Below are 23,122 nucleotides of genomic sequence, written 5' to 3' on the forward strand. Positions count from 1 at the left end.
ACTACGTTGTGGTCCATATACTTTTAATTCTATGTTCTATTAATTCTGACATAATTGGTTACATAATAATAATAAAATTTTCAAAATTATAAAATTTTTTAAAAAATACACTTTCCACCTAAAAGATAGATAGTATTGCCCGAAGGTTCATCCGTAAATATTCAAACAAAAAATTATCCGGTTGCAATCATCCCAAGAAAAAGCTAATTTACGTTTCTACCCTTGTGGATAAAAATAATAATAAAAACAGATTGTGTTAATCCGGTTTAGAGTTAATTTAATATACACTTAATAAAGGCCAATGATTGACGGTGAAACCAAGAGAGAGAGAGAAATAACATTAATTTGAAAAATTAAAATAAAAACTGTTTAATTAAACAAAAAATAAATAATAAATTTAAAAGAGAGAGAGAGAGAGAAAAAAAAAAACAGTTTCACGTGGGAGATTCATTTAGGTAATGTGTTTGGTTTGTGATTTGGTAAACCCAATCCATCAATGAACTCATTTCTCAAATTCTCTTTTTTAAAAAGAAAATAATAGTTTTTTTAAATAAAAAAAAAAATTCATTACACAAACTTTAAAGATAGTTAAAAGAAACTGCCTAATAAAATTTTGAAGGTTGGATGTGTTGTTACTAATTTATTATTTGTATTTTTATATTATTTTATTTTAATTTAACATAAAATTAAAAGGTGAAAGTGTTCATAGATGTAAGACTATGGGTTTTTCTTTTCTTCTTCTTCTTTTTTTTTTTTTTGATATAATTTGCTTATGAATTTTTTGAAAAATTATTAAATACAAAATGAAACATTTGAATTTGTTTAGTCATTTTTAAGTTTAAGTGATTTATTGAAAATTAAATCGAATTTAACGAACTTTAACAGAGTTTTTGTTATTCGTATTAACAGCTACTCTAGAAGGAATGTTTTTATGCGGTGGATGTTTATAAAATTCATAAATATAAAATAACACACATTTGAAAGTTAGAAGGAGATTAAATAACGTTCACTTAATTATCTTTGGTAAAAAAGTAAGGGAAAAAATAATAGTTGAGATTAATCCCCATAGGAGAAGAAATTTATTAAAAAAGAATTCGCAATGTCAAACTATTTACAGAAATAGCCAAAAAAAAATATTGATAGACTTCTATCAGCGTCTATTAATGATATACTTGAATGACAAAAAAAATCGATAAACTTCCATCAGCATCTATTAATGATAAACTTGTATGAATTTATATCCTTGATAGATATTGATAATATTTATCAAATAATATTAAAATTTACTATTTTGTGTATATAGTATTTTTATTTTTTTATTTTTAAAAATAAAAAAATAGAAAAAATAACAAAAGGAAACAGAAAAAGAGAAAAAGTAGGGTTAGCGAAAGCTCAAGTTGGTGGGTATCCAATGCCGTCGTCGGTGCGGTGACATCACGCGCTTTATTCTTTATGCCTTTTTTTAAATAAAAAAAAAAACTCTTTATTATTATTATTATTATTATTTTCATTAGTTAGTTTTGAACATATTGCATACTTGGTATTAAATTTTTGTGGATAAGTTGATATTTTCATTGACAATTTTATGTTTTTATAATTTTGACATCGAAATGAGGGTATTGACATTCTATTATATCAAAAAAAATAAATTTATGAAACATAAAAATAATTATTAAAATATTACTAATGTTAGTATAATATAATATAATAAACATATTAACGTATTTAAAAAGGATAAAATATTTTTTTTACTATTTTATGTATTTTATTTTAATTGTTCATTTTTATTAATTTTTATTTTTGAGAAATACTCATCAACAACGATATTTTATAAATATTTTTATCGATATTTTTCTAAATTTCATACCTCGACATTTACATAAACATATCAACTAAATCTTTATTGCATATCCTCTATTACATTTTCTTTTTAATATTTTCTTTTGAGAACCCGCTTTGTAAATATTCGACTATTCAACTTTTAGTTTCATCATATTGAACTTTTTTTGTTTGTTTAAAAATTTACAATTATAAGTGAGCGTTATTTCGAATGGTTAAATGTGTGAAATCACTTGTGAATTCTCTCTCTATATATGAGGTTACATTTCAAACTTTTTAACCTATAAGCATTTACTTTTTCGGGGAGGGTCGTTGAACTATACTCTACTAATTTTTATATGTTCGTTCAAGAGTGATTCAAGAAACTTTGATAAGGATGGGCAAACTTTTACATTATAAATTTATAGTTAGGTAGAATCAAAAGCTTAGACCATGAACCTTCTAATAGAATTTTTTGTCTCGTGGGATTCTATAAATAATGTTTACTTGAATTTCTTAAATTATTAAACATTTCAAAGATCTTTTGACATAAATACATGACTTTAATTACTAAACTTACTATTTAACCAAGTTTATATCTATATCATCTTTCAATCTCGATCAAATCATATATAACATACAAGATTCACTTTTATCATTTTAAATGTCGATGGTTTCATCCTTTTTCTTTGAATTAAGAAAAATATTTTAAAGGGATAAAATTACATGAAAAAAACCTTTAAACTTGAATTAATATATATCCATATATATATATAATAAAGACAAATTAAGAGGGACACCCCCACCCCCCTTCTTCTATCTTCTTACTTGGTTGTGTTGGCATTTTCTTTAAATGGGGTTTTGCATGTTAAGATAGGGTTTTGTGTTTTTTGGCTAATCAAATTGATTGATTGTGTTAATTTAAAATAATAATAATATATAATAGTAATTAATGATTGCTTTTCTAAGCTAGTAAAATAAAAACAAAGACAGTTTAGGGTTGCCAATAAAAGCATAGCTCAATTAACATAGTGTTTGTAGTATCAACTCGTGATCTGAGGTTTGATTCCCCATCCCATACTTTAATTACAATATTTTTGAAAAAAAAAAAAAAGACCATTAAGACAACACTATTAAATTGATTGTTGTGTTGGGTTGTCTTTTGGCATGACTTGAACGTTCTTCATTTTGAATGCTTTTTTTTTTTTTTTTAATTTTTAATTTAGAATTTGGATTTTTTACCAGCCAATGGCCAGTTTGTTTATTAATTATATTACTATACTTAATTTGGGAGAGATATATTAACCTTATTATTTACACTATTTTAGAGTCCAAATGGATGGAATAAAAATAATAAAAAAAAACACTTTTCGTTGTATAAAAGTAAAAATTTAGCCGATAAATTTTGATTCGTGACGTTTAAATTTTTAAAATAAAGATATTTGAATTGTAGGCAAATTTTTATATTCAATTATATTATTTTGTCGATTACTGTAACATCCTGAGTTTTTATGAAAATTTAAATTATTTATCGTAAATTATTGAATTTTGGAATCAAATTGTTACAGAAGTTTTATTAGTTATGTGGATTCTTTGAGTGGAATTTTAAATTAATTGGAAGAGATAATTGAATTATTTGGATAAGAAATTTTGAGTTTTCGTGAAACTTGCAAGGGAAAAGGAGAAATTGTGGTTTTCAAATTTTTTACCCTTTTTAATTTTGGAATTTGGATCCAAAATTTAAGTAAAGAATTAGGAAAACAAAATTGGTTTATTTGGAAGTTATTAAATCAATTATCTAAAAAGATTTTAATTTGAATTTAAGTTAATTTGGAAAGTTAGAATTTAATTTTGGGATTTAGAATTTTTTGGAAAGAAGTGATTTAAAGTTGGTGAATTTATTTTGAGTTTTATTTAATTAATTGGAGAAGAGTTGAAAAATTTGTATTTGATGTGATATGTTTATTAAGGAAAGGTACATATATATATAGGTTTTGGAATTTAAGAAAAGAAAATAATATATATGGATTTTGGAATTTAAGAAGGAAAGGAAATAATATTATATATATTATTTATACTTTTGTGTGGTGGAGAATTAAAAAGAAAGAAAAAAAAAAAGAAAAAGAAAAGAAAATACCCCTTCTTCTCCCTCTCACGTGACAACACTCCCTCCTCTAAGGCTCTTTGGGTTTTGGGTTTTGACTTTTGAGTTAATCTAACGGTAGCTCATTGTGTTGGAAATTTAGACCGGAGTTTGAAGTCGGGATCACGCTATTCAACATAAGATTGAATTAGGAGTTCCTGGTTGGATTTTGACTTGGGTTTTGGAGGTGATTTAAGATTAAAGTGCTAGTTGGGTAAGAATTTTGTTGGCTTTTAAAATTCCATAATGAGCTTGAAGACTAAAATAAATTTTCTTCATGCCCTAGAATTGGACTAAATGTTGTGAAGTGGGATTGGAGAGTTTGCTTGGGTGCAGAATTATTATTTTAGTTTCATATTGAGGTAAGTAATCTTACTACTGGAACCACCTTTGTACCGAACGATAGATTTACGATTTATTTTGAGGATTTTAAGACTGGTTACAAGGATAATTTTGATTGTTCCGAGATTTAATGAACTGTTTAGAAAAGATATATGAGCATGTGACAATATGTTTGAAGCATGTTAATGTAGGAGCATGATTTAGAATTTTATGAGACATATTACAAGTACGATTGAGCATGACCCTAAATTATGAGTTAAGCGACACTACTACTGGAATGTCTTAAAGCTAGGAGAAAGTTGGAGCATTTATGAAATTTCGAATGTTTGATTGTATACATGAGTTAGTGTATGAAAGTGATGTACTAGAGTTGAACCATTAAAACTAGAATAAACAAGTACGTTGAGGTTAATTAACATGATCTCGATGAGGAGATTTTAGAAGACTCATGATTATGTGAATGTTATATGTAATGTGAAGTTAAATGTAATCTCTTTTCCTTTCTAGATTATGTGATTGCATGAAAGTGATGTATGTCCGAGGGCGCTAGTACATGAAAAAGATGTACTAGGGCTTGTGTATATGAAAGTGATGCATACCTAGAGGGTGCTGGGGTGTACGTAAAAGGTGCATGCTCAATGGGTTATGTGTATACGAAAGAGGTGTATATATAACCAGGTGTACGAAAGAGGTATGCATCCCCACATTCATAGAGAGGATATTGGGTGTACAAAAGAGGTACACACTCAGTAGGTTACGTATATACGAAAGAGGTGTATACATAACCATGTATACGAAAAGGGTAGACATTCAGTGGGTTATGTGTATACGAAAGAGGTGTATACATAACCATGTGTATGAAAGAGGTACACACTCAGTGGGTTATGTGTATACGAAAGAGGTGTATACATAATCATGTGTACAAAAGATGTACACACTCAGTGGGTTATGTGTATACGAAAGAGGTGTATACATAACCATGTGTACGAAAGAGGTACACACTCAGTGAGTTATGTGTATACGAAAGAGGAGTATACATATCCATGTGTACAAAAGAGGTATGCATCCCTACATTCATAGAGAGGATCTGGGGTGTACGAAAGAGGTACACACTCAGTAGGTTACGTATATATGAAAGAGATGTATACATAACCATGTGTACAAAAAAGGTAGACACTCAGTGGGTTATATATATACGAAAGAGGTGTATACATAATCATGTGTACGAAAGAGGTACACACTCAGTAGGTTATGTATATACGAAAGAAGTGGGTTATGTGTATACAAAAGAAGTGTATACATAACCATGTGTACGAAAGAGGTATGCATCCCTACATTTATTGAGAGGATCTGGGGTGTACGAAAGAGGTATGCATCCCTACATTCATTGAGAGGATCTGGGGTGTACGAAAGAGGTACACACTCAGTAAGTTACGTGTATACGAAAGAGGTGTATACATAACCATGTGTATACGAAAGAAGTGTATACATATCTATGTGTACGAAAGAGGTACACATTCAGTGGGTTATGTGTATACGAAAGAGGTGTATACATATCCATGTGTACGAAGTACACACTCAGTGGGTTATGTGTATACGAAAGAGGTGTATACATAACCATGTGTACGAAAGACACACTCAGTGGGTTATGTATATACGAAAGAGGTGTATACATAACCATGTGTACGAAAGAGGTACACAGTCAGTGGATTATGCATATACAAAAGAGGTGTATACATAACCATGTGTACGAAAGAGGTACACATTCAGTGGGTTATGTGTATATGAAAGAGGTATATGCATAACCATGTGTACGTAAGAGGTACACATTCAGTGGGTTATGTGTATACGAAAGGGGTGTATGCACAACCATGTGTACAAAAGAGGTACACGTCCATACATTCATAGAGAGGACCTGAGGTGTACTCTAGGGAAAAGGAAAAAGAGTGAGCCATGTAAGGGAAATTTTCATGTCCCACTAGTAGAAAGCGTTAGTTCATGTTGCATTTATTGGACATAAATGCTTAGTCTGACCCCGATAGTGGGGTTACTTACTGAGTATTTTATATTCACTCTTTCTCATGTTTATATTTCAGGTAAGGGCGAGGACGCACTGGCGGATGACAAGAGGAATCCTTGAACGAGCCACTGAGGACCAGTTTTATGCTTCCACTCATGATATTTAGATTTCTTTCCATGTTTTTCAACTTTCAATTTGATGTTTGAAACTTACTATTAAGATTTGTTTTCAGACCTATTTATTATCATTTATGATTTATGGATACCCTATTGTCTGTTTTTAATATCTGAATTTAACAAAGGTCTTTTGAGTTCAACATATTTATTTAGCATTTATTTCACTATAAAAGGATGTCATTTTAAGTTCCAAGCATGCATGTATTTAGTAATGACCTAACTTGAGTCCTAGGGGATCGGGTCGTTACAATTGCATTTGGCGTATATATTTAACATACAAATATAGGAAAGTGTATGAAACATACTATATTCATGTATATTTTAAAATTAGATTCTCAATTTATAGTAATTTTGAAGGAACAAAAATGAATGGTTAATTTGTCTTACCAATAGTTCGATGAATAAGATACTAACTATCATTTTTAAGATTGATAGTTCAATCTTCATCCTATGATTAAAACTTTTTTTTTTTTTTTAACTTTTTGAGTATATTTGTGGCGGAATATTCAAACTACATATCTCTTAGTAGCTAACAATATAATACATGTAGTTGAAAAACATGCTTTTAAACTATGAAACAAAAATGACTTCTTTTTTTAAAAAAAAAATAAAAGAAAAAAGAAAAGAGATTTGAATGTATTATGATATATCAAGGTTTTAATTGTCTTTGTGCTAATCTAATTATATAGTTCAATTGATTTAAGATATATATATATATATCACTGACTCAAATTTTCATGGTTCAATTTTTTCTAATCGCCTATTGTTTAACTTATATAAAAATTGATATGATTTTGGCGTACAAAATGTTTAAATGTATGGATAACATTAATTTTAGTTTGAAACTATATAAATAATGAGTATATATTTTCCTTTTTCTTTTTCTTTTCTTTTCTTTTTTTCTTTTTTTTAGAAAACATATAGTATGGTATATTTTTCAAAACTAGGATCTAAAAATAAGGTTTTCTGACTTTTGTCCCATAAGTTTATAAATTGATCTAGAAACTTTTAACTTTTCAAAAAAGATCTAGAAACTTTTAAGTTATGGAATTAATATAGATGATTTTTTTTCCAAAAAAAATTGAATATGTTCTTGCAGATGGAAGATTTTGTCTCTTCAAATTATTATTATTATTTTCAAAATAGTGTAATGTATGCTTTTGATTTTTTTTTTTTTTTTTTTTTTTTTTTTTTTTTTTTTTTTTTTTNTGAAGTCAAATGAGCTGTTAGGTGGGTTGGTAGGGTTGAATTGCAAATCATCAAAGGTTTAATTGAAAAAAAAAAAATCATCAAAAGAACAGAACAGAGGTAGAAAGAGCAAGTTCTAAAAAAAAAGTGAAAGACTATATACATATAAATTTGGTTAAATTAAGTAATTAAAAATTTTTAATTTGGAAAAAAATCTTTAAAACCTCGTTCGGTAACCATTTCGTTTTGGTTTTTGGTTTTTGAAAATTAAGTTTATTTTCTCACATTTTCTTACAATGGTTTCCATCTTTCTTGAGTACACAAGTTTTGAATTCTTAGCCAAATTCTAACAATAAAAACAACTTATTAAAACTTTAGTTTTCAGAATTTGGCTTAGTTTTTGAAAACATAGATAAAAAGTAAATAAGGATAAAGCAAGAAATTTAGGGGTGAAAGTGATGTTTGTAGATTTAATTTTCAAAAATAAAAAACAAAAAACAAAGTGGTTATCAAACATGGCCTAAATATTTTATTTAGAAATAATACCGTAAAAAAAATTATATCTAGAAAAAAAAGGTTAATAAAATATTTATTTTTGTAGAAAAACTTGTGGTTATAAGGTTCAAGAAGTCCTGAATTGAAACTTGAGAAATAATTTTGAAATGATAAAAAAATAAAATAATAAAATTAAAAATTTGAGTTTGAATGGTAGCTGAAAATATAAAAGAAAAAGGAAGTTTATTAATATAGTAATTTTCAATATTTACAAATATATATAAATATATGGGGATAACAATTATGGTCCAACTCAAATTACCAAAAAAAAAAAAAAGGGGGGGGATATCTATAAAAATAAAAGAACAAATAATTCATGTAAAAATTATGTAACCATTAAAGAGAAAACTTTATATATAGTCAAAAGCTTAATTTAATGCTATTTTTCCTATAATTTGCATTCTTGATTCTACTATAGCAAGGACATGTTCTCATCATACCAAATAAATTACACTTCTCTTATCTAAGGAAAGAAAGAAAAGAAGGAAAGAAAATAAAATAGTTTCTCTCATATTTAGGGAAGTTAACATGTGATCAAGTTGAATAGATGTAAAAACATATCAAGTTTGAATTACAGATAATTTATTGTACCTAAAGTTTAACTTATATTCATTTAAATTCTGAATTTTTCTAATTGCAACAATTTAATCATTAAACTTTTTTAAGTGTTTTAAAAGTTTAGATGTGTAAATTGAGTTTTTCCCTTTCATTTTCAAATATTTTTCGATGTTTTTATTTTAATAACAAGTGGGTATGATGTATTTGACCTCAAAGAAAAATAAATACGTGTTAATAGTATATGAGAATTAGAATTCAAAGTTCTCTAGTCCTTTGGTCAAAATCATCCAACATCTTAACCTAAGTTTGTTAGGTTATGGTTGATCAACAAAATTTTAAATTTAAATTATAAAATGAAATTGAGAGTATAGGAAATAAATATATCTTTTAATCTATGTTTAACTTACATGTTTATTATTTGACTTCTAGAGGTATGAAATTGTTCCTCTTTATCTTGTTATGATTATTTTGGTTTAGATAAATTTTGTAGTGATATTTATTTAAAGTTATAATGATGTATTTGATCGTAAATATTATACAATTATGTCAATTTAGTTAAAATGTAATAACCCACTCATTTATTTGTTAAAATCTGATTAAAAATATTATTTTGTTCACTATACTTTGACGTGTTCAATTTTAGTCCTTATAAGTATTCATTTTAGTTCAGATATTTTTCATAATCTTAAACTTTGCCCACATTGCTAGTTATTGTTGTTTTTTCAAGAACTTTTTATTATCTATTAGTATTTTCACTATGAAAACATATTCACATATAATAATTATTATTATTTAACTAATTTTGATAAAAATAAACTTCACCAAACGAATATAAGATTTATTAAAAGTATTTAAATTAAAATTAAACATTTAAAAATAGAAAAAATTTCATAGATAAAACAAATGTCATATTATTTACTGAAATAACAACAAAATATTGATAAACATTGAGCGAAGTCTATTAGTAATATATTTCTAGCCGCCTCTATTAGTCTCTATAAAAAAATATTGAAATTTTACTATTTTGTGTAAATAGTTTTCCTTATTTTTCAATTTTTGAAAATCCATCTTAAAAATGCATAACTTAAAATTGAACAAACTTTGAAGTTTGAGGACTAAAATAACATTAAAAAAAAAAAAAAAAAGTCTACTCCTTTATTTCTTGCACTAACATTTTTTTTAAAAAAAGAAGTAAATGAATAAAGAAAAAAAAAAGTATTCTTTTAAGAAAGGGATTTTAAAAATTGAATTCAAAGTCAATTTGAGCCTATCATTGATCGAGTAAGAAGTTCAAATTTTCATCTAGCAAAATCAAATTTTTTTACAAATACATTTTTTTTAAAAAAATGAAAAATAGATCATTTACCTTTTTCCAAAGGTATAATGGCCTACATTAAAGTTACAAACTTTTTTTGAGATCCCGAAAGTAACCTCATCCCCAAAAATTTTAAATATATATATATATATATATATATAATTTTATTGATTATTATTATTATTATTTGAAAAAAATAAAAAAGGAATATTTGATGGTTTTAATCGGTCTCATGAAATGTGAAATCTCACCAAACAAGGCACAAAAAAACCCTTGCCGACCGACCCGGCACACGCGCTTAAGAAGAGGCGCGTGGGCGTGACAACTCTCAATGTGGTCCGCCGGAAAGCTTTTGGCTTTTGGGCTGCCCCCTGCCCCCTGCCCCCTGCCCGTTCATTGTACTGTAAACGTAAAATTCAAGTTCCACTTGTAAGGTCTTTGAGGATTTTAGGAAAAATAAAATAAAAATTAACAAAAATTATTATAATATAATAATAAAATAAAAACGCATGAATGAATGATGATTCCCACCGTCTGATGTTCTAAGGTTTCTCTTTCGTCCACGTCATCATTCTTTGACACGTGTAATGATCCCATTTGTCCTTTACCCATCGTATGTGACCAATTATTGTTTCCTTCTTTTTCTTTTCTTTTCTTTTTTTTTTTTTTTTTAAAAAAAAAACAAAAATCACCTTAAGGAGACAGTTGTATTTAAACTCTCAAATTTTCCATTATTGAAACTAAGTACTCAATTTATATAAGTGTGATATTAAACCCAGGAATTTAAAATAATTATAGAAATTAGACTCCAAATAAGAAAAATTGAACATCGAACTTATACAATTATTAAATTTTTTATAATTACGTAAGCTCGATAGTTCAATTTTAGTACTTGTATAAGTTTGAATGCTAAATTTTAATAATTAAGACTCAAATTTGTAATCATTTGGTTTTTGATTTTTTTTTTTTTTAAATTAAACCTGTAGACACTACTTCCACCTCCAAATTTCTTAATTTCTTATATACTTTTACCAATGGTTTAAAAAACCAAGCCAGATTTTGAAAATAAAAAAAAATTTTAATTTTTTTTTTTTTTTTTAACTTAGCTAAGAATTCAATTATTTTACTCGAGAAATATGCAAATCATTGTAAAAATGAGGAGATAATAAATTTAATTTTTTTATAAAAAAAAAAAGACAAAAATGAAATGATTATCAAACGAAACTTAAGAATTTGAGGATATAACTACAACTATCGATTTGTTTTTTTCTTTCTTTCTTCTTTTTCTGAATTTCATGCGGCTTTTGCTTTGAATTGTTGGATTAGAAAGAGACCCTACAAGTTTTGTCTCAACTTTAATTTAAACTCGATCTCCTTTTTTTTGGATAAAAAAATATGCTTTTGATCTCAAATATTTATTTTTCTCTCCTTCTTTTTTATTTTGTTCTTAAAGGTTTTTCCTTTATTTGAAATTTTCTTAAAGGTTTTTCTTTTCAATTTTTCTTAAAAGTTGTTTTTTTTAATGGAGATTACCTATGCATTTTTAGTATTTACAGTTCGAAATTTTGAGTAGAGAATTATTCTTTTTTTAGATGATGAGATATAATTTATTTTCAATTAATATTTATATCTGATGATTAATAGTTTATAAAGTGAGAATTGCAGCATAAATATATTGAGAAAAATTGTTAATTTATTGCATAGTCAATAAAGATAAGAAGATTGGAGATTAAAAGGGAACGTTGTTGTATTATTTTATCAAAGATTTAAACCTTCTTATGCTTTCCATATTTATGGTAGGGATAAGATTAGAATAAGGGCCGAATATGAACTTATTAAAATTTTGAGACCTAATATAAAAAATTTCCAAAATTTAAGGATGAAAATAAAAATTACGAAAAAAAACATTTTGAAAAGTTAACAATCTAATTTAAGAAATTTATCGGATAAGAGTTTAGGCTCCGTTTGATAATCATTTCGTTTTTTGTTTTTGGTTTTTGAAAACTACGCTTATTTCTTCCTTGTGTTCTTACAACGATTTGCATCTTTCTCAAGTACAATGATTGAAATCTTAGCCAAATTCCAAATTCCAAAACAAATTTTTAAAAGCTACTCTTTTTTAATTTTTAAAATTTAGCTTGGTTTTTTAAATAATTGGTAAAAATTAGATTAAAAAAATAAGAAATTCGGAGATAGAAGTGATGTCTATAGATTTAATTTTTAAAAATAAAAAACAAAAAATAAAATAGGTACCAAACAATATCTTAGTTTTTATACTTTCAATATTGTAACAACTTAGTTGATCATAAACTTTAATAAATTTACCACGTGAACTTTAGAATTTACATGGTTTAGTCCATATTGTGAAAAATATTAAAGATTTAATAAAATTTATTATAGATGTAAAACAATAAACTAACTAAAGACCAATTGTATTTATGACCTACCATTTTTTAATACAAACATTGACACTTAGATGTTGAATTTTTTTTCATATCATAAGAGTAAATAGTTATAAATATTAAAACACGCCAAAATTTAATTTTAACTACAAATCTATGATAATTTATATGAACCAAACATTGTGTTTTTAAAATCTGACTTTTTAACAAAAAGAAAACAAGTAAACAATGAGATCATTAAAAAAAAAAAAAAAAAATTCTAACATTTTGATAAGTTTGAATGTTGAATTTTTATTATAAAAAATTTAATAGGATAATTGCAACTACCAATCATACTTTTGAGGTGGTTTGGCGGTTTACCCTAATCTTTTTTTTAATAAACAGTTTAAAAAAGAGGGTAAAGATCAAATCATATCGACATGGAAAAAAAATCAAATCATTTCAATTTTAAGGGCAAGTTGTAAAAATCACCCCTAAAGTATGGTTGTAGTTACAATTATACCCTTAAATTTTCAATTTTAAAAATTGTACCCTCAAGCTTATATAAGTACTAAAATTTAGTCTGCTTGGACCTTGAAACTTACATATTTGTATTAATTGTAACGTTTGTATGTATTCGATGGTTCATTTTTTTCATTTGTAAGTCCAATTTTAACAATTATTGTAAGTTTGAGGGTCCAATTTTAACAATCGTAGAAGTTTAAGGGTCAACTTTTTACAATTGAAAGTTTGAGAGTATAATTGTCACTAACAGTTTACCATTATACTTCACGGATAGTTTTTGCCATTTATCCAATTTCTTATTGTTTATTTAAAAAAAATTACAAATTCGTAAAAAAATATGATTTTCCTTTACCAATCATCTCATGATAGCCCTAAAAAGTCGATGAAAGAAACTAATAAGGAAAAATCATTGCTTAAAAACAAACTCTCCAAGCTAAAGTAGGGGAAAAAAAAAAAAACTTAAATGATAATTATTTCATAAAGTTAAAAAACGAATACAGATAAGACGTAACTCCAAAAAAATACACTACGAAAGAAACGTGAATAAAGAGTAGACCTTTTTGAGTCAGCTTTAATGGAAAAAAAAATCATAAACTGGGTAGAAAAATAAATGTTTGGTGGCGTTTTTAATGCAAATGGAAGTAAAAGCCCCATGCCTTGATGAAATATAGCTAATTAATATAATATGCAATAATGAATAATTCTTTTATATATATTTTTTTAAAAAAAAACAACAAATTTGGAGCTTATTTACTATAGAGAATTTATTAGAGCAATTTAAATTATTTCTATATAAGGAGAAGCTTTCCAACAATGTCAAGAATTTAAAACTCTTGGTTAATTCACCTCTCTAAATATCGGTTTTTAGAAGATATTAGAAGCTCCATATTAATTATCATCACTCAAATAAATGACTTACATGTTCTTCTAAATTATATGGTTTTTCTAATTAATTTCAAAACTTTATGACCTTTACATAGGTAAGTAATGTATTAATTGCTTCACCTTAGACTCCTATCGGTTTTTTTAAACTGTAATTATTGATAGAATATTATCAGGATTGTTTTTAAAGATAGGGAAATTTGTCAACTTCACTCTTTGTTTAGTTACTTCAATCTTGTTAGTCTATTTTCTCAGGTCTCTCGATTGTTGGGTACTTTTTGTTCTTCTGGATGTTTTGTTATTTGTTCGTATTGTCCTTTTTGTTGGTTCTGTTTTTTCACTATTGTGCGACTTTGTAGTTTTTTTTTTTTTTTTTTTTTTTTTTTTTTTTTTTTTTTTGCGTTGGTGCCTTGATCTCGGCTGTGTAATCCCTCTTATTGTTGTATAATAATATTACCTATTCTCAAAAAAAAAAAATATTGTCAACTTCTTTGCATATATAACAAAATGTCATTGTCTATTAATAACAACAGTGATAAACATCTATTAGTATCTATCCTCAACACTAATAGATGTCTATTAATATCTATTAATATGATAATCAATGACATTTTGCTATATTTAAAAATATTTTTAATAGTTTTGTCATTTAAAATAATTAATTATAATATAATTCAAATAAGCAGGTGAAGGTCAAATATATATATATAAAAGAAAATTACTTGTGTGCCTTGACAAGTTATGAAATGTAAGCTCAATTTGGATTCTTTTGTTAGTAATAAGGAGGGTATAAACATTATGAAGAGACAAATATCATATAGCTTAGTTTTCAATTTTCAATTTTTAATTAAATACAATTGAGAAAAAAAATCAACAATAAGAATCAAGATAAATAATTATAGAAATTTAAATTTTAAATTATAAGTTTGGACTTGAAGTTTTAGAGTAGTTCCATTAAAATTTTATAATAAATTTCTGAAGATTTAAAGCTATATGTGTATTATGTCTAGGATCCTTCTACTTCAAAAAATTTATAATAATTTATTGAAAAGATCATAAACTTTTTTAAAAACATAAATACAAAATAAAACCTAAAGTTTGAAACTTTACAAATTTACTATAATTTTTGTTCATAAATTTAATAAACACAACTAGGTTTAGGGAGAGGAAACTCATGATGTAACTAAATTTAAAAATAAAAAACCAAAATATGACTAAGTTGAAGCTCGAGATGAAATGATTAAACAAATGTTAAGTTACAACTTTAGCTTATGAACTCTCAAAATCACGTCAAATAATCCTTCAACTGTCAAAAGCCATTAAACTTTTAATTTCGAGTCATTTACCCTTAAATGTGTGTTATAAATCCCTAAATCTTCAAAATTGTCTCTATAAATTATTAAAAAAAAAATGGAAATGAAAATTTAAGAGCTTAATTGACTGAAATCATAAGTTTGACACGATATTGATGAAATGAAATATGGAATAAAACGTAATTAAATTGATAGAATTAGAAAAGTTTAGAGTTTTGACAAATGGAGAGAGTATTGGATAGGATGTAGGAAGTAGGTGTGAAACGGAGTTAGCTTAAAGAGAGTTAAAAGTAGAGAAAAGAAAGCATAAGCCATTATTCATTCATTCACCAAACTCACCAATTCTCTGAAAGCTGTTTTAGCTTCTTCAAAGGCACATCTTCCAAGTGATTTCCTAAATAAATACTCATCCACTTTCCCCCTCTCTTCCCTTTCCTTTCTTCAATCTCAAATCTCTCAATAATCCTTTCCACCAATCTTTCCGCCATGTCCATGGACCTTGAATTCCCCAAAAATCTCCCCAAAATCCGCCTCCCTTTACAGGTCCGATCCCCTCCCAAACCCTCTCTTTCCGACAACATACCATCATCCGCCTCCGATCGCGACTCCGACCTCGACCGCCGCTCCTGCCGGACACCCACCTCCGCCGAGCACAAGATTCCCAAGATCCTCAGCTGTCCTGGCGCTCCCAAGAAGCCTAAACGCCCGCCGGTCCCTTGCAAGAGGAAGTTGACCATGGAGCTCAAATTCTTCGAGATCGTCAATCAAGAAGAAGTCGATAATTTCTTCCGATCCGCTTACGATCTTGAAGCTTCTTCCACAGCGCCGCCCAAGAGGACCTGCTGCCGGTCAACCTGATCAATAAGCCAGATTGCCGGTTTGAGCCCTAAATTACTACACCGATTATAGAAAATCAATTCTTCTTTAATTCTTTCTTTCCTCTTTCTTTTTTCTTCTTTTCCTCTCCCATAGCGAGTCTCAGCTCTTTGATGTGTATTATTATTACACGTACATACACATGGAACCGAATCGAATCGAATCGAATCGAATGCGAAGTCCTCTTAATTGCATAATCAGAGATAGATAATCGTATTAGGATTATCAACAAAACCAACCGATTAGAAACAAAATTATGCACATATGTTTCCGAAATTTCTCAACGATTTCCTGAAATTCGTTCTTTAATCGCTTCACCTGCGGATTTCTTTCTCTGTTGTCGATCTGAAATATTCCCAAATCGAAAACTCTTGGAAAACCCTAACTATTTCGTTGTACTGTTGGCTTGAATACGATCTATGGCTGCAATAATTGGGTCTAGAGTTCATGAATTTCGATGGTGATTAGTGAAAATTATACGATTCTGTTGATGATTTCTTCAATTCTGCTTTTGTGATTGAGATGGGAGATTGATCTGCAGATTCTTGCCCTGGTTTTTGTTCTGCTTGAGTAATTCACACGGCTTTGGGAATTTTTATAATTTTATATATAATTATATTCCAGTGTTTTTCGATCAATTTCCAGATAGAGAGAGAGAGAGACGTATTGGAATTTTTCCTAAGTTCAAATTTTAGAGAGAGAGGGAGTGCTTGCCAAAATTCTTTTTATTTTTTTTATTCCATCTCCAATTTCAAATTATATAGAGAGAGAAAATTTGGGGGGAGTTGAAATTTGTAAGAGAGAGAAAAAGAAAGAGGGAGAGCAAATTTTGAATTTTTATGAAAAATATTAAAATATTATTTTATTCTCTATATTTAAAAGTTTCTTCTATTTTATATTTGTATTTACAATTATTCGATTTTAATATATATATTTTCAATAAATTTCAAATTTGATCGACTAGTTTATGGTTGATTTTTCTTTTTAAAAAAAGTTGTTATCTACTGTAAATTTTGAGTTTTTCTATGATATAATAGAAATATCGATTCATTTCTTGATATCGAACTCATAAAAACGTAAAAATATTGATAGAAATGTCGACCTTTCGATGGAGTTTAATACTTTGTTTAAGATTTATTGAAAATACACGGGAAAAAATTAAATAAATTTCAAAATATGGGACATTAAATAGAAATATTATTATCATATATAATTTTTTTTGTCCCATTGTAGGCCACAACTTTCCCCAGGCGAAAAAGGGGTAAATTTAATATGTCTCAGCTCAACATTATTTATTTTAGTAAATTGACAGAAAAAAAAAGAGTGGAAATATATAAAAAGGAAAATATGAAAATTTATATATATTGGGATTAATATTTGGAACATTATCATGAATAGTTAGATAGCACTTTTATTGTGCTATTTCAGCAAGTGGCTGTGCCTATCCTTTAGCTGATGAATTAAGTCAAAATTATAAATCATTATTAATTGAACCCTACGTATATATATTTTCAACAGAAGAAAATATATTTTTTCATTCAACATATGAATCAAACCCTTGGAAATTTCTATTTCTTTATTGTTTTTTTTTTTTTTGGCTTTCAGACTTTTTTTTCTTCTCTTATTTAAAATATTATGAATCATGTGAAGGGAAGAAAAAAAAAACCATTTTAGTATTTATATTTTGTTGTTTAATTTTAGTCCATATACTTTCATATGTCCAATTTTAGTCTTTATATTTTTAATGAATCTTAAAAGTTTTTTTTTTTTTTTTTTTTGAAATTGGTTAAATAATAATAATAATTTTTATATAAGAAAATATGATATGTGAATAATGTTTCTAAAATTTATAGTGACTAATGGATAATAAGTTTTTGAAAAAATCAACCATGAACTAGCCATAGAAAAAACCAACAGTGAAATAGCCGTAGAAAATGAATTTAAAATTCAATAAAATTACAAAGAGAAAATTAGACATTTGAAACTTCATGTATAAAAATTGAACAATTCTCAAAGTAATTTTTTAATAAAAAATTATAGTAGGCAAAATTTCATTATCCTTTCACCTTGAGAAAAATATATTTCTTAATATTGTGCAATCACCCTTATACATGTACAATGTTTTTTTTTTTTTTTTTTTTTTAATTAGTGTGATACAATTTTTTTTTTAGTATAGCAACAATGGAATTTGAGATCGAACCTTCGATCTCTAGAAAAAAATTATACTAATTATCATCGAACTAAGTTTACTTTGACAATACAATACAATTTCTAGAGAACGTACATTAGTCTTAATGACATCTATTTTTAATGTAATTAAATAAAAATCACATCCTTGAAAATGTATGGAGGTGTCTACAGTGTTCATTGTTAAGGGCAAAGCTACAAATTTCATGAAATGGAAAATTATATATATTTTAATTTTTTTAGATGAAAAAACTTTAACTTATAACATTTTTTAATATGATTTTTTATTAAAAAAATTAAGACAAAGGGGCATTTTCCCCTCTACTTTTTTTTTTCCACAGTTAAACTTATAAATTCTTCAAATCAAAGCATGAAAACAAAATATCTTATGCAATTAATATATTAATAGATAATTTTAACGTTAAAAAAAATATAGTTCAACTTATATATGAATGTACCATCTATTATAAGATTTATATTTCAAATCTTTTTATTTTTATTATACTAAAAAAAAAACAGAAGAGAATTTGGATGTTTTGTTTCTATCTTTTTAATATAATTAGATGATGAAATTTAGAAGAAGGTAATAATTAGATGAAAACTTACAAACCTTAACATGTTTTTTTTATATATGTTTTTTTGAATTTAATACAAAAAGTAAGTGACATTGCCCATTTCACTTGTTTTGTTCATCATTATAGACAAATTTGCCAACTATATACCTATGTATGTATTATTTTTTCTCAAATATAAGTACGAGAACAAATTTGCTTACATAATCAATACACAATTTCAAGGTTAGGCAATAGTCATAGTACTCCTAGATCATAAAATGAATAATTTTGAAGGGAGTAGCTTAGGTAAATTAATGAGTCCATATAGGCCATTAAAATATGTACTCTTTCTCTCTATATATAAATGTTAGGGTGAATATCAATTCATATCCCTAAACTTTCGGAGATTATATCAATTTAAACTCTAAACTTATAATTATATCAATTTAAAATTTAAACTTTGGAGTTGTATCAATTTAAACTCTGAACTCTGAGATTTGTATCAATTTAAGCTCCAAACTAATAATTGTATCAATTTAAACTCGATTATGAAAGTTCAGGGTTTAAATTGGTACAATTATTAGTTTGAAGTTTAAGTTGAAACAATGTCTAAAGTTCGATGTTTAAATTGAAACAATTATTAGTTTAGAATTTAAATTGATATAACACCTAAAGTTCAGGGATATAAATTGATTTCTACCCTAAATGTTAGAATAGGGAAGTTTACATTAATTAGTATAGTGAAGCATATTGGCCAACTCTCTCACACTATAGTATTAAAGAAGGGAAGAGAATTAAAACACAAACAAGGAGCATGCAAAAAGCTACTCCAATGGCTATGCATATTATTTTTCCCTTAAAGATGATACATAATTAGTAGTGGTTGGATCCATTTTTTTTTATCATGTTTTTAGAAGTTAATGTAGTGAAAAGAGGTTGGAATTACTCAATTACCCACCTTTTTTTTTTTTTTTTTTAAAAAAACCTCTCTCCCTCTAAGTTACTCATGAGGAATATTATGAGAGAGAGAACTTGATTTTCAAGCTATACTCAATGGTGTCTTGATCTTGAAGAAACATAAAAAATATCATTTGCTCTCTCTCAAGGAACATTAAGAAGAAAAAGAGGGAGGTTTGTCAAGTTTTAGGGTTTTTTTTTTTAAATTACATTTATTCAAATAAATTGTTTGAAAAGTATTGTTCTAAGAAATGAAGTATTTATTAATAAATAACTTCAATTTATTTTTTTTTTTTAGAAATTGAATTTATGTGATGGGGAGAGGAAAGAAGAGAAAAGAAAATGGAGAAATGGGTGAGGAGGGAGCATTGAAGATCAATGATTATTAGTTGTCTTAATGCAAAGGTGATTATTTTTGTCCACTTCATCCAATTCCTTCCTTTTTCTTTCATGTGAATGTCACATTCTTCTCCCTTCTCTTTTATCCAAATAATCATTTCATAAAAAACAAACAAACTAACTAACTAACAAATAACAAATAAAAATAATTAAAAAAAAAAAACAAAGAGAGAGAAAAAATAATAAAAGAAAAATATCTTTTTGGGCTTTTAAGTTTTGGGTTGTTTCCATTCGATTAAGTTTTAAAATGTTACGCATTTAATCTCTTAAGTTTTGAGTTTGATTTCAATTTAGTCCATGAGTTTCAAAATATTGCAATTCTACGTTTGAGATTTGAGTTTGTTTCAATTTCGTCTTTAGGTTTTAATATTTACATTTTTTAATCTTGATTTTTCATTGAATACTTAAGTATTAACGTCTATTGATTATATTTTTTAAAATAAAAAAATTATAGTTATTTAAGTTTCATTGTTTTTTTAGATTATTAAAATTTATTTTAAAATTTTAATTTATTAATATACATGAACGCCAAAGACTGAGAGTGAGTATTTAATGAAAAATCGAGGCTAGTTGGATAAATCTTGAAACCTAAAAACTAAACTAAAACTAAACTCGAATCTTATGAATAAAATTATAATATTTTGAAATCTAAAGACTAAATTGAGATAACACTCGAAACTTAAGAATTAAATACGTACCATGTTAAAAATTAGAGACCACAAATGAAAACTAAACCTAAAATTGTAAGTGGTATTTTTCTAAGAGAGAGAAAGGAATCATGGAAAAGTGAAAAGAGAGGGTTCTGAATGGGAAAGCCCAGCCCATAATTCCACAAATGGGCTTGGATCTGGGCCCAGCCCATTAGTGGCCCAGTTTGACCGATTCGAAATTCCTCCATGGGATAAAGTTCCGGGGGCTCCTCCAAGAACAAAAAAACAATGGGAACCCATCTCTTCCAATCGAATATATTCTTTCTTCTCATTATCCAATCCATTTATATTTTCATCCTTTCCAAAAAGATGCCGTCTTACTTCACTTCACTCAATTTCTTTTTTTCTTGTAAGTACTACAATGGTGGAGATAGAGATTCGTCGGAGGATCACATCATATGTAGTACTTTACAATTTTTTGTAACAACTACAGAGTAGGCCGCATCCAATAATGTTATCAAAATAAGATATCCAACCTCATTCATGTACCATAGATCATTTTAACTATTTACTCGAACCTGATCCACTATTGTGTATCCACATAAAGTTCAAGTACTCATACTATAGTCATGGATCTTAGTTTATTGGATTTAGACTTTTATACAATTTATGAGATCAATAACAAGTATATTAATTATAAAAAATGTTTATTATTTTACAAACTACGAGTTTTTAAGACATAAAACCCAACAATACTCCCACTTGGACTAAAACTCCAGTGTATCAATATATACAAATATATACAATGTTGAGTTAACATGGAGAGAATAAAATGTACAAATACAATAAACTAGGGCATCACAATATCCATCAATTCTCCCACTTGCCCTAGTGATACAAAACTAGTAGACCTTGAATATGGTATGTGACGCTTCGAAAGACTAAGTATGATGTATGGGGTCTCGCTATTATAATATTTATGTATTTAACATTTTTGTGTCATTTATGTTTATGATCTTAGGTTTAGAGAAGTGCGCTATATAAACTCTCTAAACCCTAAAGATACTTTTATTCGATAATTTTGAATTACTTTTCTAATAAAATTGTTCTCTTCTACTCTGGGGAAGTAGCAAACATATTGTTAGTGAACCATGTAAATCTATATGTCTACTTTTACGTTTTTTGTGTTCTTTATTTGTCGATTTCATAATAAGATCGAATTTTTAACTTTGAAATGCATGTCAATTACTTTTGAGCTGAGCTCAATTTGGCCATTAAAATTATTCTTAAAGTCCTTATTTATTTATTTTAAACATTTAATAAATAGATTTATGAATAATGTGATCATGAGCATACTGTAGCGCTTTTTAGATAAGTATATTCTAAATGGTTAAGGTTTCTCTATTTTCTCTCATTTTGTTAGAGATTTTCTGCATGAAAATTAACACAATAATTCAAATTCCATGTTTTTTTTTCATAGTTTCTAATAATTTATCTTTCTTACAAGAGTTTTCTATTCCCTTCCAAAATCGTGGGTTTTCTCTTTTCCCATCTCCATTAGTTTTTTTCATTTTATATATAATTTCATTGGGAATAAATTGATATTAATTTAACAAAATTAATACAAATATTTATTTTAACAAATCAATAATAATCTACTAAAATACGAGGTCTTTTCAAATATAAAAAAATTTAAAATATTTACATTTTATAGCAGTTTCAAAAGTACAAACATTTTTAGAATTTTTTGTTATAAAGTATAAATATTTTTTGTATTTCTCTATTTATAAAAATTTCACTTAAAATATTTACTTAACTTATTTTTATAATAAAAATTTATTAAATTAATGCTATTACTTTTTTACATAAATTATTATTTAATTAGCAAATAATATCTCAACTATATTTAATAAGTAAACTAAGATTAGTTAAATTTAATTAGTACAAAAATTATTTTTTCAATAATAATAGTTGGTACAAAATTCTTTTTTCACTAATAATAATAGTTATCTTATTGTTTGTTTAATAATCAAGCAATTAATTATTGATTTTAATTTGATCATTCATTATGAATATATAATCCTTATTAATTATTTATAGTGATTAATTTGTATTACTTCATTCGTTATTAACATATCATATTTATATTTTTTTAGTATTGTTTATTAAAATATATTATCTTATATTATTTAATTAAAATTGAAATTATTAATGTTGAATATAATTAATTATAAAAACGATTAAGTATTAGATTATAACTAATATGACGTTTATTAAATATAT

At 26.5% G+C, this 23,122-nt stretch overlaps 1 protein-coding gene across 1 annotated transcript; it reads left to right on the forward strand.

Moving 5' to 3' along the window:
* The first annotated feature begins 15,468 nt into the window (after nt 1–15,468).
* On the forward strand, nt 15,469–16,595 carry LOC120075138 (cyclin-dependent protein kinase inhibitor SMR1-like). Its single transcript, XM_039028312.1, has one exon. It carries the CDS (start codon nt 15,703–15,705, stop codon nt 16,072–16,074), a length of 372 nt encoding a protein of 123 aa, XP_038884240.1. The 5' UTR covers nt 15,469–15,702; the 3' UTR covers nt 16,075–16,595.
* The last annotated feature ends 6,527 nt before the right edge of the window (nt 16,596–23,122 follow it).

The sequence above is a fragment of the Benincasa hispida genome, chromosome 4, assembly GCF_009727055.1.
Source record: "Benincasa hispida cultivar B227 chromosome 4, ASM972705v1, whole genome shotgun sequence".
Lineage (NCBI taxonomy): Eukaryota > Viridiplantae > Streptophyta > Magnoliopsida > Cucurbitales > Cucurbitaceae > Benincasa > Benincasa hispida.